The sequence below is a fragment of the Rhodamnia argentea genome, chromosome 1 (genome assembly GCF_020921035.1).
Source record: "Rhodamnia argentea isolate NSW1041297 chromosome 1, ASM2092103v1, whole genome shotgun sequence".
In the NCBI taxonomy this organism is placed as follows: domain Eukaryota; kingdom Viridiplantae; phylum Streptophyta; class Magnoliopsida; order Myrtales; family Myrtaceae; genus Rhodamnia; species Rhodamnia argentea.
Genome location: NC_063150.1, coordinates 5,847,201 through 5,864,292, shown reverse-complemented (window position 1 = coordinate 5,864,292; position 17,092 = coordinate 5,847,201). Strand labels below are relative to the sequence as shown.

Here is a 17,092-nt window from a genome sequence, read left to right as displayed (position 1 = left end):
TAGCACAATTTCAAAATATTTATACTTAATTGGCAAAAAAAATTAGACCGAATTGGCACAATTGCAATATGTTGAGGGCTTTTTTGGTAATTTTCCTTTATTTTCAACAATCATGGTACAATAGTTTTTTGATAAATAATTAAATCATGCAATTCCGACCCATAAAAAAAAATTTAATTCATGCAACCTAGATTACTTGCCCTTATTGAGATTATTTAATTTGTCATTTGGAAAAAGCTACTAGATATGCCTAAGTTTCCCTCCTCAATCACATTGATGATATTGATTGGCACTTCAATCAGGTGATTGGAGGGCCCAACCCAATCAAGGAGGACTTTTTTTGTAGGATGGTTGACAAATCCCATCATTAATCTAGAAGATCAATTTTGGGAAGGCTACTTATGATATCTTAGACTAGGGGAGATGGGCGGTTTGTGGTCATCCAAGAAAATGGGCCAGGGATTTATTGCGTGTCACGCGCAATTGGAGTTTTTTTTTTTTTTGTTGGGTCAATATAGGATGGGGGATTAGCTAGTTGGATTATTGTACAGGCACACTTAGAAAATTGGAGAGTAACATCAACGATATGAGAAAATGGTGTGCCAATACTATGGGCTAATTATAAATAAAAAGTCATAACCTTATTGTTACGAACGTCGATTCTATTCTAAATTTTTTAATCTGGTCAATCTAGTATCAAACCTTTAGACGAAATACCAATGTAATCCTTCCGGCCAATGTCAAAAGATCTAATGCTGATCCGGCAATCATATAATATGTTTAAGACTTTTTTGGAAATTTTTCTCAATGTTATCTCGAGAGGCATATCTAAATTAGTTGTCATATTGACCGGTGGTGAATGACAAATGAAAATTGGTATAAAGGCATAGGAGGTTCTTGAACTTTTCGATATGTTCGATCAGTCCAATGAATTTTTTCTTTCTGTTTGGATCCTTGAGTTATATATATATATTATTTCTTTAAAGTTAATCTTTTCCAGTAAATAAAAAAAATATTGATGTGAAACGCCACGTCAACATCACATTAGCGCCAACTAGATTAATCAGGTCACCTCGGCACTTTTTTAACACCGTGCTGACAATGACATGGATAGGTAAAAATCATATTGTAACCTTGATGAAAATCCATTTATATCTGCGGAGATGTTAGTACTAATTTTGGGCCATTTTTTTTCTCTAAATCCCCTTCTTTATAGATAGTCCCTTGAAAACAAGAAGTATAGGCATTATAGCAACGGGTAAAAATATTTTTACTCCGACAACAATGGGTCATTATTGATACGCTTATAACTTATTCTACTATCTAAACTGGGTTAATCTATTTTATACGTTAGTCCTATTTTTCATGTTAAGTTGGTTAACATGGATTAATACAGCAAACATGGGGTTCCTCGCAAAGGATTTGGTTTTATAGTGAATCTACAATAAAATTTTTTTACTGTTCACCACAACATTTCTAGATTTCACTTTCTTCTAGCTTGGGAAAATTCCAAATAACGGTTTGAAGCGTCTTCATTGTTTCAAATAAGAGTATAACCAATGCCATTTCCATAATTTAATTCTAATTTTTTTTTAAAATTTTTGTTTTATTATTTCCCATTTCTTTTTTTTTTCTTTGTTGTGGCCGATGCGGGCAGCTCTCGCCTATGACCGTCAAGGATGTCCTCGCCCAACCCTCCTCGGTGGCGGCCATCACCCGAGACCGACCACCGGCAAAAAGGAAGGAAAAAAAATATAAATAACGAAAATGCCTATGATCAAGTCCATTTTTAAAACAATGAGGAAACTTCAAGCCCTTACGTGAAATTTTCTATTTTAATTTTGATAGTCTTTTCTGTGCACTAATTCTTTATTATTAATCTATTTCAGTAATTAGTCACTTAAGTTTCGTGGTAAAAAGATCCTACATTTTCCAATGTTCAAATTACTGATTTTTTGAATAATTTTCCTTTACCTTTCGTTATGGGTGTGTGTGTGTGTGTGTGTTTTTTTTTGGGAACTTCTCTAAAATCCTTGCAAAAATGGCTACAATTTCGCCGTTGTTTGAAAAACGACTTCACGTTATGAGGGAGATTTCATATTCTAAAGCTATAAAGAGCAGGTGTCCCGACACGACAAGCAGCAGATAGCGAGTAAACGGGCGTCGTTTACGATGTTGCCACGGAACATGGAAAATTTGCATTATTCGGCTCCAACCGTCTCATCAGAGAACAAATGAAGGAATGATACAAGAACACTACACAAATAAACGTTTGCCAAAATTTTCTTAAGAGAGAGGAGACGAAGAAGCTGCGGAAATTTTACAGATGAATACATCGAAGGAGCAACAGCTATGTACAAGTGGGTTCAAAATTTACTCTGCGTTCTCACTTCATCAAGCCGTGGGGGCGCGGCGTCTTCTTGGATCCAGATGGAGCCCATACACGAATCGTCTGATCGTCGCTGGCCGACGCCAGCATTCGAGGCCTCCTAGGATTCCAGCTCACGCTATTGACGGTCATTTTGTGGCCAGACAGAATCTCTATTGGCTGAGGACCTCGTCGGTTCCATATGTAGACCTGCCAAGATTTCGAAAATTTAGGCGAACCTGTGCTTCGATCATATAAAGCAACAGGATGAAACGTGGAAATGCTGTCAACCAAAACAAAGAAAATCAAGAGAAAGTGGCACGGGGTATGTCCTCATCCATAGTCCGTTATGACAACACAACATGCAGATCATGAGCTATTGAAATGGACAGGACAATAGATTTGCCGAAAAGACATATATACCTGCGCATTCTCACTGCCACTGGCAATAAATCTGCTGTTCAGCCCACCAAAACAGGAGCGTATCACGTACTTGTGCTGCTTGTGGCCTATAAACCTCGATGCTTTCTCGAATTTCCCAGCAACATCCCACATGTGAATCTCCTGACTGTTTAGGTTGACGATAAAGAACTCACTATCCCCTGATATAGAAAGTGAAGTAATAGGATGCTCCTCCGATATGACTCGCTCGGCATTTGTCACTAGGTTCAATATCCGGATTTCTCTGTCTGAGAAAACACTGATAAGATTTATTCCGTCTGGTGTGACGGCAAGGTCTAGAATGTTGCGCATCCTCATCCCTCTCCATGCTTTTATCTGAGTCCCATCACAGTCCCATATGCAAATGCCCTTTTCCGAGTGGGAACTGCCACATACAAGTCGTTTTGAGTCGGGAAACCAAGCACATGAGCTCACAATGAAGTCATGATCTCCAAATGTACGCTTGCATGTACCTGTTTCCACATCCCATAGCTTGACGACTTCTGCATTCCCACAAGTGAGCAACTTTGTGTCATCGGGACTCCATGTTACAAAAGACACAGGATTTTTGTGACTTTGTAAGATGTGCTTCAGTGTTACTTTACCATCTTCAAGCACCTATCACCGTGAACAAACAATCAGCCACATTTCTTGCAATTCATCGCTTGCTTACACGACAAAAAGGCCAGCATTGAAATGTTAATTACTATTCTAAACAAGGCTTCCACAAAAGAATTGAAGAATGCAAACGGGCTTTAATTCAAAAGCTCTGAAACATCCCCTCCACCCCTCCTTCCCCTTCCCCCCCCCTCAAACAAAAATAAATAAATAAATAAAAAATAAAAAGCTTCCCTTTTTTCCTTTTGTTGTGGAAAATTTTGGTCAATGGAGAAGTACATAAAAACAATACAAAGAAATCCTTCCTATTAAAAAAAGGAGGAACAAAAGCAGAGGATAAATACGTTCAAACTGGAACAGGTTCAGCAGAGAAGAGAAGCGTCAGAAGGAACACCAATCGCAGAAAACTGCTTTTAACATACTATGTTCATCGGACTCGATGAGCATTGTTACCTAGAAAATAGTTCCCTTTCGTTGGGTGAAAAACATCACCAAAATATCCCTAAATGCAAAAGTAGCGTTAGACAGCAGAATGACATACTAAAGATTATCCTGCTTCCTCGACTGCTTAAACAGCGCAATTGACAATAGTAAGTTATTGATACACTCTAACTGTAAGCACTCCAGTACAGGATCTAGAAACCACCTTCCATATTATAGCCAAGCAGTCACTTGATGAAGAGGCCAAGTATTCTCCATTATGCGAAAATTGAACAAACCACACTTCATTTTTGTGATCAGTCAAAATCTGCAACGACAACACAATGTAATTCAATAAAGTAGCAAGCTAAACATGCAAGCCAAAAAGACCAAAAGGAAGCAATGATATTATTTCAGGTGTATTTATTTTCTAAATGTCTTACCCCCCACCCCCCAAAAAATACTTCAGGTTCTACTAAATGTTAACACGACGGTAATTGACATCTTTCGGGATTAATTACCCAACCGACAAGCTTTACAGTAGTAAGCGAAAATGCTGGCAGATGAATTACCTGTGTAGGTAGATAGCAAGGTTGCACGGCAAGTAACGGTTCTTTTAAGGTAGAAACTGAACTCTCACACATACGCATGCACATAACCTAATATATCCTATTACAAAGTAACAATATGCAATCCAACAGAACGCTTGAATGCTGATTCAACATGCGGATAAATACATAGGGACATTAAATTTCCGTCTTTAAGTTTTTAAGCACTATTAACGTACTTATGATATGCATGGACTTGCAGATACAAAGAATAAACTTTCAAAAAAATCAATTGGGCTTCACTACCAGTTGAAACAGGCCTTGCATCTCCTAATATCAAAGTTCTTCCAAGTTCCAATGAGGCAGGACAAGGATTTAATAAGGATTATAAATGAAGTCTCGCTTAATAAAATTTTTACTCCAAGAAACAGCATCACTCGAAAATTTATAGGATGGCCACCAGCCCAATGTGATAGAATTCATTCATCAGCTGTAGACTCCAAAGCTTTAATGAAACGAACATGTACTCAATTCCACAAGCAACGGTTACCTGAATGGTCTCGGTCGGCAACTGATCCCCATTGCAGCAGTGGTCCTCATAGAGGGAGACTGCATCTGATGAATTGTGGTAAATGCAATGGTCAATTTGGGATGTAACAGCAGCTTCAACCAGGTTTACCAACCGTCTTTCTGGCAGCATATATGGCGGTGGGAGCAAATTTTCCAGCTCCATCAATAAATTCTTCCAAGGCTCTTCAGCTCTATCATTCATACTAAACAACTTGATTTCCTTTAAAGAAAGGATACTGCTCGCAAGTTTCTGAACTTTTCCTCTATCAAGCCCGGAAGTCGAAATCTCTTTCCGCAGTAATCCGAGAGCCAAAGAATCATTCCCCTGTTTCAGAAACTCCATGATGTACTGTTTATACACCAAAAACAAAGCCGAGGCCCTTGTGCCATCCGTCAAATCCTCAAGCGAGTTAAGCGTACTAATACAATCATCCCAACTACCATTAAGAATTTGCGATTCAAGCAATTCGAATTCCGCAGATTTGCACCTTATCCCGGATTCGATTTCCAAACAATAAGCAGACTTTGAGTAGCCCAAGGAATATAGGCATTGAATTATGATCCTCACAAACTCAATCTTCCTTATAAGTCCTTCCGCACCCAACAGGGTTAGATTATCCTCCATATCATATTAAATCTCCCAAGACTTTTATATCACTTCTAGCCAATTCTCGCACCTCTTGCAGTCAAAGGCAGATTTTTCAGTGGCAATCATTTTTGGTCACCGAAGATACTCCAAAAGAGCTTTCATTAGCACTACCTTTTTCCATATAGAACCTATCAATCAAAACCAACGATCAGTACAACAGTGCAAATCCCACCAAGCTCAATACTTGATATCATATTTTCAAATTCAATTTCTCCGAAAGAAGCGGGAGAAATAAAACAAAGACAACAAGATTCCACGCCAAACAGACCACCGATATCTTCAACACACAGGCTCAGCTTTAATATGCCCAGAGGCTCCACCATCCATGACCGCCGGAAAAACAACTAGAGAAAACCAGAAATTAAGCGTCAAAAGACTGAAAACGTGACCAATTTTTAAAATTTACGGGCACCCACATCAAAAAATCCCACGACTTCACCATATCCGCACGCAGGAACGCGTAAAAGAGCACGTGAAATCGAAACGTGTTCAAAATCAGCGAGCACCTCGGAAAGAAGGAGACGACCAGCATAAAATTAGGAGAGCCAGAGAGGACCGACCTGAAGATGAAGAATGAAAACTCAGAACGGTTTCTGGAATTCGCAGAAAATTACTGAGAAATGGCGATTGAAGGAGGGGAAGTTGCTTGTAGGAGTAAACTGGGAATTGGATGCGAAACCCCGTAGATTTCACTCTAATTTCTCGCTATCAGAGGCAGCTAAGATAACTTAAACGACGACGTTCCGCCCTGTTCATTCATTGCTAGTCGTTGTATTGGGGAAGAAGACCAAAATTACCATCCCCCCCTCCTTCAAAGGCTTAAATTACTACTTTTTGTTGTTATTGTCGACCCAAACTTCTTTTTGTGTTTATGTTATTCATGAATTAAGCACTCTAATTTTTTTTTTTCAAAGCAGAATGATTGATAAGGGAACCTTAGAATCATATATGCTGAAGTAATATTTTCAAAGCCAATAATTTAATTATATAATTTGTAGAAAGAGTTATGAGTGGAAGTAACAATGAGATTTTTGTAACTTCCAAACTTGATTGGATTATGATTGAGGTGTAGTTCCTTAGTCTATAATCTAAGGGCACGAGCACATAGACCCGATTATTTGAAAGTCCATAGAATACCCTTTTAAATCACATGAATTGATTAAGCTCGCGTCTTGAACTTGCATGTGTGGCGTAAACATAAAACCGTTTCCGTACATCGGTTTGAACGAGTAATCCCTAATTTCTAATTGGAAATCCCCTAATGCTCCCTCAAGCTAAATTAGCCCTTTTGAGGGGGGCGGGTGTTTAGAAGCACAGTTCTTACGAAGTAATAATTTCATAGGTCGTTTCATGTTTTATTTTTTTTGGTAAAGTAGGTCGTTTCATGTTGATCTCTAATAAGTCAAGAAACTTTACGACCGTGAATTGACAATATTATAGAATGACTTTTACATTTTACTTTCTTTCTCTTTTACAAATTTTATGGCATGCACACTTTAGATTTTTTTTTTCCCTAATCTTAAGCATGAAAGACTTTTGTCACATATAAATATCGACACATGAATTTACATTTAATTTTTACAAGCTTGAATACCATTTTGAATTTTGGCAGGAAAATAGATAAATACCCCTATTAGCCTAAATATAATTTACAAGTACTTTCCCCCTCAAATTATATTAGAAAATTAATAATAAAAATAGAAAGAAAAAAAAGAAGAAGAGGAAAACAACGGTTTGACCCGCAACTGCAAGGGCCGCAAACATTTGCAAAAGGGCTTTTGAGCTTACGAAGTGAGAGGATTTCGTAGGGGTGAGCGGTTCCAGGTTCCTTACGGGTTTCACTTGGAACTTGGAACCTACCATTCGGAACAGGTTCCTCATTTTTTGGAACCCGGAACCTACCCATCATACCTTGGAACCTGGAACCTACTCTATCATAGGTTCTAGGGTCGGTTCTAGGGTACCCGAGAACCTATCAATTTCTGTTATTTTCTTTTATTTTTTCATTTTTAGTTAAGCAAAATGACAAATAACGCTACAACATCTAAGAGAAAGTATAGGTGAGTGATTTTAGACTCTATACGGGTTAAATTTAAAACCCGAAACCAATCCATTGTAACACATTTATCATTTTTTGGAACTCGAAACCTAAAAATTTGTTTGGCTCCAAATTATACACTCATCATCAGATGCCATAGAATATTATATGATTGTGCAAAAACCTGTACCAAGAAAAATATAAAAAATTATTTTAGAATCTAGGGTCTAGGTTCCGGGTTCTAGATAGTGGAACCTGGAACCTACCCGTTGGAACGGTTTTCTCGATTTTTGAAACCTAGAACCTACCTTGCATACTTTGGAACCCGGAACCAGACCGGATCCTACAAGTTTCGGTTCCAGGTTCTCGGTTCTACGTGGAACCATGCTCACCCCTATAGAGGAGAGCATCTGTTGTCCCGTCTAGCCAAATCCATTTTCACGGCCATTCACCGCCAGAGAAGATGACCTCCTCGTGTCCAAACACCATCTCCTCCGCTCTCGCCGCCGTTTCTCTGCCGCCGCCGCCGCCGTCGTCTTTCAGCAAGCAGACGCGCTTCAGCTTCTCGACAATTCCTCCCACTCTCTCCCTCTCGTCTTCAGTCTCCGATGCGCACTTTCCAGTCTCACTCGCGCACCGTCGGTTTCTTTTGGGTTGCAGAAGCTGGAGGAGGTCTAGCATGTCCTCCGATCGGGAGTCTCCTCCTGTTCCCGACCGTCGCGTCGTGGTCCGTCCTCTTCCCCGCGCGAACTTGCGATGACTGCTGTCGCTTCTCTCTTTTTTGTTTTTTGTTTTTTTACGAGTTCCGTGGCATTAGAAGAGTGATGCCGCTATCCGTGAAAACTGCAGCTAGGTTGCGGATTGGTTTCGTTGGACTTCTTGGCGGCGGTGGCGTCTTACCCCAAACCCGACGACAAGATCAGGAGCACCAGCTTGAAGGTTTTGCTTGTGCCGCGCCCTCTGATTGACTGCCCCTTCCTTGTCCTCGTTCTCTACTTTAGTTGCTTGTTGCATTTGGGTTTGCCTAGCATCCTACTTTCTGTGATCGCCACAAGCTTGCTCAAAGGTCTTGTTGCCTGTTTGTTATAGTTGCCTTGAGGTTAGTGTGCATTGTAGAGGGAGGATTGCACTTACAAGGTTTCGATTGTGCCATTGCGTATGCTAGATTGTGATTTAAAATCTGGTGGGTGCACCTTGCTTAGGTCCAAGGCGGTGGGAATGCTGGTAATGCTTTGACTTGCGCTGCGCGTTTGGGTTTGAATCCGAGGCTAATTTCGAAGGTTGTGAAAGCACCTCTTTGCAGATTTATGTGGCATTCATGTTGTGGAGTTACTATATGTGACAATCATTAGGTTGCTGATGATGCCCAAGGCAGGGGTATGTTGGAGGAGCTGGAGGCTGATGGTGTTGATACTTCCTTTTTGGTGGTGAGCTCCTATTGTCATTACAATTGATAAATTGGTTTGAAAGAATTTTTCTGTGATGTCACTGTATTCTTTGGTCTTTGGTAAACTAATGTGTCAACATATCATTCATTTGTCGTTCTAATACGTAAATTTCATTTGTTAGTAATGGAGTAGCACAAATGACACGTGTCATTCACTTGTACATGTTAAAAGGCACTTATTCAATCCTTCAAGTTGTTCGTTTTGGATCTTTCAAATGCAAGAGAAGGCTCCGTACACGTGTCACTACCTTGAACATTTGCTTCTTGTTTCTTTGATTCTGATGAACTGATCCAACTATCCATAATCCACCTTCAAGACATTTCCCGTGATATAGTAAATGTTTCTAGACATCGAAACATCTGAGGATTCTAACAAGTTAGTATTTGGATATTGGAAATGTGGATACTGTTGCTCCTCTTTGCAGTCATAGCTTCAGCTTTACTATAGATTTCCAATAAGTTACCCTCATCACTTTGAGAGGGTCCTTAAGAAAATTTAATTTTGTTAGTATCCGCAATGTGGCAATTCTTCATGACCTTAAGGTGGATAGAGCACTTCTTGAGGTCAAGATGGTAAAGATTTTATGGGATGAGGAACACTTTTGCTACAAAGTGCTATGCAGGATATGCCTGCTTGATGTTCTTAAATTGGTGATGGTAAACCTTTCTAGATGTCAAAACCTCTGATGATTCTAAGAAGTTAGTATGGGGATATTGGAAATGTGGATACTGCTGATCTTCTTTGCAGTCATAGCTTCAACTTTACTATAGACTTCCAGTAAGTTACCCTGATCTCTTTGAGAGTGTCCTTAAGAAACTTTAATTTTGTCAGTATCTGCAATGTGGCAATTCTTGATGACCATAAGGTGGACAGAGCACTTCTTGAGGTCAAGATGGTAAAGATTTTGGATGAGGAACACTTTTGCTGCAAAGTGCTATGCAGGATATGCCTGCTTGATGTTCTTAAATTCGTGGCACAAGAGTTCAATATTTCTCAAAACCATCCCCTTCACCTAAGCTGACAATTTTTCTGTGGTATCCAATAGTATATTATCCAAGATGTCTGTATGAAACAATGGTGGAAATCACAGAAAAGCTTGAGATATTGTCTTAAGTGTGGAGCTAGCTTTAATTAGCATAATGGTAACGGTTAATACCATGCATAACTTTTATGGTCAATAATTCATGCCTTCTAATCTCTCTACGCATTCAAGTATGGCTGTAGATGATGCACCTGACAAGAGATTCCTCTGAAATGCTCTGCAGTTTAATCCCACTTCATGATTTACTCATTTGAACAAACAAACTGAAGCATTTGACAATATATTTTGCAGCACACTCTATGGTTTCGTCCTTTTTCCAACTATATATTAAAAGCCACTTGTTTGTTGAATCTCACATAATCAGTTTCCCAATTTGCTTCTCTGAGTTCTCCTCGAGAGTTGCAGCGGTTACTCTGTTGCTCGGGTTGTTAATCTGCCATTGTCTTGGGATCTTGCCTTGATTGAATTATTATTAATTTGTTAGTTTATTCATCAGCTAATTAAGAATTAATCTTTCTGTGTTGGGTAGAAATTCGAGTACAGCTCATCCAGTACAAACTGTACTGCTCAAGGAAGAGTAATCTTCCGCGGTTTTGCAAACCTTAACGTTGCTTGGGCTTACTTTGTGTTTTTGTTTCAGGTTTCCAAGGAGGGGAATTCACCATTTACATACGTCATTGTTGATGACCAAATGTGAGAATCACTTTTACGCTACCCACCCCAACCCCCTCTTTTCAAATCTGAGGTTCAATTGTGACAAGTAAGCTTTAAGAACAATAACAAATTGGAAAAGAATCTAAAGTGCTAGCATTTTTCTAGGTTCGAGAGTAGTGCACGGACACTTTCAGATTTAGAGAGATAGAGAGAGGATCAGGAAACACCCTAGACCAATAGTAGTTTTAGTGAGTTCTTACATGTCCTTGCAGGAAAACTCGTACCTGTATACATACCCCTGGATATCCACCCATGGTGCCGCATGACCTTTCTCAAACAAACTTGCTATCTGCAATTGATGGGGCAAGGATTGTCTACTTTGATGGGAGGTTGTATGAAACTGCTTTAGTTGTTGCACAAGAGGTAATGTGCCAAGCATTTCTTTTAATGCTGGCGGTTGTTCTTTTTCGTTCTAAACATATTGCTATGTGATTAAGCTATTTGACCTGCGAGTCCTCCGAAAGCTTTATTAGGAATAAATGCATAACATTTTGATATATTGCGCTGCTTATCGTGTGTACTCAATTGCACATTCTTTATTGGTCTACAGGGAATTTTTGGTCTATAGACCCCCGTTAGGGTCCAAACTCTCAGGTCTAAGATGTCACAACTGTCATTATGTCTCTTTACAGCTATCTTTTTAATGTGTGGATGCTCAATGTGGAAGAAAAGAATCGCTAGTTGTAAACCGTTCCATATTAGGTATATGAAATTTACAGCTTTGCAGCATCTTCTCATTATTTTATTATAGTAGTTGTCTTTTGGAACACATAAGCAACAATTAGTCCATCGCGCTCATGAATATGTTTCATGAAGTAACATCTGAAAGGTGCATGCTTGTTAGGATCGGGAAAGCTTTTATTTTTGGAGCTCTATGTGTAGGGATTAAGGAGGAGAAGGTTCTACAGCTTTGGTGACTGCTTGTGGTTTAATTTTCACGTGTTTTGGTAATTCCAAACATGATAGAGGAGATTTTGCAGATGGAATTCATGGAATTCTCCTTATTGCTTATTGGCTAATCAGTTTACATAATTGATATTATTGAAAAATCTTATTCAAATGGGCCTCAACTGAATACAGTATTTGCAGACCAACTTAAAGTAGGTGGTGAAATTGGTTTCTTAAAGACAATTGTTGTATCTCAACAAATGAAAATCTCTGAAGCTCAACACCAGGTGCAACTACGTGTCACATGAATATGTTCTTAGCATTTAGAATTTGTATAGGCAATTGCCAAAGTGTGAGGTCATGACTATATTATTTTTGGTCAATAATTTATCCTCTCTTAAATTCCTTTGATCCTTTTCATGTGACCAAGTTTTCTTTATTTCCATAAATTTCCTCAACTTGTGAAGATAGGTGATTGTATTGGCAAAGGTGTTGAGAGAACAACATATACTCTTGTTATTGCTTGCACGAATATTTTAATAGTCCTCATCTTGGAACCTTCTGTTTTCACAGTTATTTGCCAGTTATCCACCTTAACCCCTTTTACGCATAACATGATTCGGATGCCCTTTGTATAGTATCTTGGTTGGAATTCTTCTCTGCTTCTTCTAATAATTGATCGAGAGTACAGCATAAGCACATTTTTTCTTCTTCTTTTGATTCTGTTTTTGTGTTTGACTTCTGTTTTTGGTTTTTTCTTTTTTACATTCACCTCCTCAATGTTTTAGTTAGTCTTTGTCCCTTTGAAATGTGTTATATTTGACACACACTTCTGTGCATAGAAGTGTTGAGCGTCTCACACAAGGTGATAGCATGAGTAGTTATGACGTTGGAAACTCACAAAATAATTGGCTATTGGGCTTAATCCCACAGAACCGTTGGAAGTTTGTAATTCGACAAAGCCAATTCACTTGGATGCTGTTGTGGTATATCTAGCTTGTGCAACTTTTGAAAGTATGTTAAGATTCTGTGCAAGAGGTCAGGAGTTATTGAGATTTACATCGACATGATTAGTTCCATGCAGTGTTATCATCTTTTTGGTATTATGGAATCTTATCAGCATTAGGTTGTGGTCCACTTTTGCAATTTCTGAATGTCAACAATAAAAGCACAACTAAGAAAGTCTCTTGAAACCAATTGTAATTCACAATTATCTCCAATTTCTTGCTTTGCATCTCGTGGAAAAAGAGAGGCTCGATGTGGCTTGTTGAGGAGTAGTCGGCATTTTGGGTTTTAAAGTGCAGGCTGTTCGCAGGAAAATTCCTATATTAATTGATGCAGAAAAGCCGAGAGAGGGTTTGGATGACCTTTTGAAGTTGGCTGAGTATGCAGTTTGTTCTGCAAAATTTCCACAGGTAAGTTGGTTTTTCTACGAAGCGTTTACTCACCCATGCAAAGCATTAGGAGGAATTGCGATGCCCATTGAAGCATTTGTGTCAGTACAGTGTCTGCCAAGTGCCATCTTTTTTTAACTGTTGGCATATTCTGAAGTTTTTTCATTTGTACAATGTTTTATCTTTTTGTGAAAACACGATTGATCCTGTCGACTGTCTTCCATATATATTCCTTATTCCTTGTTGAGTAGCATGTCAATCATCTCATTTTTCACAATTGCTTTCAGTATCATTATTCGCAGTCAAAGAAATATTTAGGTTTCATATTTATTTAGTTTGATCTGAATTGCAAACCTTTTTCATTAATTGTTGGTTATGGCATTTTCATTGTATGCTAATATTACTATGTGTAATATGGATTGCAACATTTGTTATGGGACAGGCATGGACAGATGCACCATCTGTTGCTAGTGCCCTTGTATCCTTGATGCTTAGGTTACCAAATCTGAGGTTCGCAATTGTGACGTTGGGCAGTGAAGGGTGCATTATGCTCGAGCGAAGTATTGAGGGTCAGTTCCGACCTCAGATGCTCAAGATTTGGTCTTTCAGTTGTGTTTGTCTTTTATGCAAATATGGGCTAAAACTGGACAGTGCTTTCTTAAGTGTGGCAAACAACTGCATGATTCCGGAAGTGCTTGAGTCTGGTATGAAAGTATTTATTTCTTTTTCCATAGTGCAGGTAATTCTCAAGAAGTGGTGGATGTGGACAACTCGTTAGAAATTCTGAAGCGGAGAAAAGATGGTGTTGCAACCATTCCAACATGTTTTTCCTCGGTAGTGTATGCTTGCAAACTTTATTATGGATGTCATGATTTCAAATTTAGGGCAGTAGTTTATTAAGTCAGAAGAGCAACATAAGTTATGGGGGAGCATGAAATTTGTTATTAGTTTTTTTAGTGGAATCTCAACCTGCAGTTCAGAGAGGAATGCCCATGTAACATGATAAGTTACCTTGTCAGTTATGAAGTTCCCAGAGACACCCACAGCTCAGTCTTTTGCGGGGCTTCTAACTGAGGAGTTCAAATTCCCTGGCTTGTACAGCACGCATGATATCTTCTACTCTTTCTACGCGTGTTTAAAGGACCCTTTGTGAATCATGGACAAGCCGCAGACGGCTCACCTGATTTATCAAGGGTTGATTGAGTCAACATATAGATGAATCAGGATAACTAGCCTCCATGACTTTCTTGGAACATGTGTGTTGCAGACAGTGATTTCCTTTTTGAAGTGTTCAGTGACCAAATAGTGGCGTAGTAAAATTTATTCTCATCTGTTGGAGCTTCTGCTGTCTAATGTCACTTTTCCCACATGTAACCTGTTTGAGAGGTCAATCCTTGCTCTCTGGAAAGCATTTCTTTTTTCTCTTGTTATCTTGATGGACCAACAAACAGATAATATGATTTTCTCGTATTTCAGCTTGGGATTTGTTATTATTCTATTTTCCATTTGGTCATTGAGTACCGCTTTTTGTTGTACTTCTTTGCAGTGTTTAAGTCTATCGATCACAAACGCATGAAAGTAACATTTCGTTGGGACTTAAGCTGTCTTGCTTCATTTTTCCTTTTCAGTCGGTGTCACAATTGAAAGCTGAGGGGATAGGAACCGTGCATGGGAGGTTACTCTTGGGAACAGCTGAGAAGATACCACCACAAGAACTTGTTGATACAACTGGTGCTGGTGACGCATTCATCGGTGCAACCCTATATGGTACATCTTTAGTCAACTGAGAATGTTTTCTTCATAGAAATTCCATGCTATCTGTCAGAAACTATCAAGTGATCAAAAACCAACATGTCCATTTACATGATCTCAGTGAGTGAGATCAGTATTGTTACTGCATCAAAAGCACTTTAATTTTCTTTTTTGGGGCCATATTCTTTGATTAAGTTAAAAATGCCTTATTTTTCTCCTTGGTTCTTTATCCCATATTTTCCCATTTCAAGATTGACCACGTCTTCTGTACGGAAATTCTTTGTACTCTATCATCTGATGTATCAACTTTTATTGATTGCTTTGGCCAAGTAACCACCGATTAAATGTTGCCATTCCAGATTTTTAATCTAGTCCTAAAACTTGTCACGAAAGTGCAATCGAGTTTTAAAACTTTCAAAAGGTGCAATCCAGTCCTAAAATTTATCACGAAAGTGTAATTAAGTCCTAAAACTTTTAAAATGTGTAATCAATGGAAGGACTTGATTGAACCAATATGACAAGTTTTTTGAGCTAATTACATTTTTTGAAAATTTTAGGACTCGAATGCATTTTCGTGATAAGTTTTAAGGCTTGATTGCATATTTTGAAAGTTTTAATACTTGATTGTGCTTTCGTGACAAATTTTTGGACTGCACTTATCCCATTATTTCAGTCAAGTGCTAGAGGACATGCTTTGTGACTACTTATCAAGCCAACTAGCGCTTCTTTTAGCATGGATGTTAGTCCGGATGATGTACTTCTTGAGGGATTCACCGACAGATTTGGCTCTTGTTGATGCTAATGATTTTCTATGTTGTTTTTAGCCATCTGTGCCAACATGTCACCTGAAAAACTGTTGCCCTTTGCTGCTCAAGTGGTGAGTTGTGTGAAAGAAACTAGAGTTCTGAACATCTTTATAAGACTTATTTCAGCGCCGAAGACTTCATTTGGTGAAATTCGATCATCTGATTTTCAGGCTGCTGCAAATTGTCGAGCTTTGGGAGCTCGAACAAGTCTTCCGCACCGCACAGATCCGCGCCTAGCACCCTTCCTGAGCTGATAGATCCCAAAGACTTGACAGGCACATGGAAAAAAGAGGGCATCACTGGCGAACCTGAGGTTCTTCGCCTTTTATGCATTATTTTATTGGTGAGTTCTTAAACGTTGTGCTATCAATCCCTCTATCAAGTCATTTGTCTGCTCCACAGGCCCTGGTGGTTCTAGCTAATCTGATTATTTAACACAAACGATGAAAGCAGTGATGAGGATCACCATAAGCATCGACGTGTCAATATAAAACACTGACCGTTAAAAATGACCATTTTGACTAAAGAAAACTAAAAAAATAAGAAAAAGAAAAGGAGGTGAAGTTGCGTCGACATTTCGTCCCTCGTGAGGTAATCTCTGAAGTTTCAGAGATCTGAAATAAAACGTAATGTCATACGTAGTTGGGACGGCTCATTCAAAGCTCGTGTAGCGACTGGCCTGATCGGTCCCCCTCGGAGCCCAGGTCGATGATACTTGCAAGTCTTGGTCTTCGTGAAATTATTCATTGGTCATTGTTATGGGCCCCCACTCCATTTGTCCGTTGTCAATCTCTAGGGGCCCCCAAGGGGCATCGACATTATTGGACTCGGTCGGCATAAAAGAAAGACGTCCAAGTCAATGTTTGTCATGTTCCCCACGAGAGTTGGCCAGTCGATTGAGCGTTTTGAGGGAGGCAAGAGCCATCTGCTCCTCAAATATTTTTAATCAGCTCGACGGTAGTCACCTCTGAGCTACTTTATAGAATCTTATAAGCAAAGAATTGTTGTTAGGAGGACCCAAGAACTGGTTGAAAAACTTACTATAGAAAAACATCGCTCGATTGACCATACATCCTTGCCTTCTTTCGAGTAATCAGTCTCTGGGTTAGGGTTGTAGGACGTTGACATCGCACCCTTTTTAATTGTTGAAGACAAGACGCGGTTGAGACTAAACAATGACTGATTCGATAACTACGAAATCTGAACGCATGGTGCTCATGGGGCATCGTAATATGTCCCAATCGAGAGGATTTATCAAAGGAGTTAAACATGCGTGTGAAGTGAAATCAGACCGTCGAAAACGGCGAGTTTTTCGACCAAAAGAAAAGAACGGCAAGTTTTTCAGCGTACTAACCGTGTCGTTAATAGTTTCCCTCCCCAGCCTCCGTACCTCAAC

General features: G+C 39.2%; 2 protein-coding genes across 5 annotated transcripts; one reads left to right on the top strand and one right to left on the bottom strand.

Moving 5' to 3' along the window:
* Positions 1-2,166: 2,166 nt before the first annotated feature.
* On the bottom strand, positions 2,167-6,326 carry LOC115754572 (WD repeat-containing protein WDS homolog). Of its 3 annotated transcripts, none has more exons than XM_030693628.2 (6): positions 6,175-6,326; positions 5,883-5,958; positions 4,946-5,742; positions 4,074-4,175; positions 2,792-3,427; positions 2,167-2,578 (listed from the first exon to the last, which is right to left on the bottom strand). In XM_030693628.2, the coding sequence occupies exons 3-6, from the start codon at positions 5,588-5,590 to the stop codon at positions 2,387-2,389; spliced, it is 1,575 nt and encodes a 524-aa protein (XP_030549488.1). In that variant the 5' UTR covers positions 5,591-5,742; positions 5,883-5,958; positions 6,175-6,326; the 3' UTR covers positions 2,167-2,386. The 3 variants fall into 3 exon arrangements, with proteins under 3 accessions (XP_030549488.1, XP_048139385.1, XP_048139388.1); XM_048283428.1 differs by lacking the exon at positions 6,175-6,326 and adding an exon at positions 6,031-6,079; XM_048283431.1 differs by lacking the exon at positions 6,175-6,326 and adding an exon at positions 6,031-6,079 and having other exon boundaries at positions 2,408-2,593; positions 2,781-3,427; positions 4,946-5,958.
* Positions 6,327-8,056: 1,730 nt separating this feature from the next.
* LOC115754546 (ketohexokinase-like) lies at positions 8,057-16,043 on the top strand. 2 transcript variants are annotated; one of them, XM_030693597.2, is made up of 13 exons: positions 8,057-8,222; positions 8,310-8,379; positions 8,502-8,591; positions 8,855-8,932; positions 9,005-9,079; positions 10,783-10,835; positions 11,069-11,219; positions 13,049-13,159; positions 13,581-13,707; positions 13,878-13,972; positions 14,767-14,905; positions 15,715-15,767; positions 15,867-16,043. In XM_030693597.2, the coding sequence occupies exons 1-13, from the start codon at positions 8,116-8,118 to the stop codon at positions 15,948-15,950; spliced, it is 1,233 nt and encodes a 410-aa protein (XP_030549457.1). In that variant the 5' UTR covers positions 8,057-8,115; the 3' UTR covers positions 15,951-16,043. The 2 variants fall into 2 exon arrangements, with proteins under 2 accessions (XP_030549457.1, XP_030549458.1); XM_030693598.2 differs by lacking the exons at positions 14,767-14,905; positions 15,715-15,767; positions 15,867-16,043 and adding an exon at positions 14,047-14,568 and having other exon boundaries at positions 13,878-14,016.
* Positions 16,044-17,092: the final 1,049 nt, after the last annotated feature.

Coding starts and splice junctions, on each gene's coding strand:
- LOC115754572 (XM_030693628.2), bottom strand. CDS start 5,590: ATGGAGGATAATCTAACCCTGTTGGGTGCGGAAGGACTTATAAGGAAG. Junction 3,428..4,073: donor GCTTGGCTATAATATGGAAG/GTGGTTTCTAGA, acceptor TCACGGTGATAG/GTGCTTGAAGATGGTAAAGT. Junction 2,579..2,791: donor GTGGCAGTGAGAATGCGCAG/GTATATATGTCT, acceptor AAATCTTGGCAG/GTCTACATATGGAACCGACG.
- LOC115754546 (XM_030693597.2), top strand. CDS start 8,116: ATGACCTCCTCGTGTCCAAACACCATCTCCTCCGCTCTCGCCGCCGTT. Junction 8,592..8,854: donor TCAGGAGCACCAGCTTGAAG/GTTTTGCTTGTG, acceptor CACCTTGCTTAG/GTCCAAGGCGGTGGGAATGC. Junction 11,220..13,048: donor CTTTAGTTGTTGCACAAGAG/GTAATGTGCCAA, acceptor TTTAAAGTGCAG/GCTGTTCGCAGGAAAATTCC.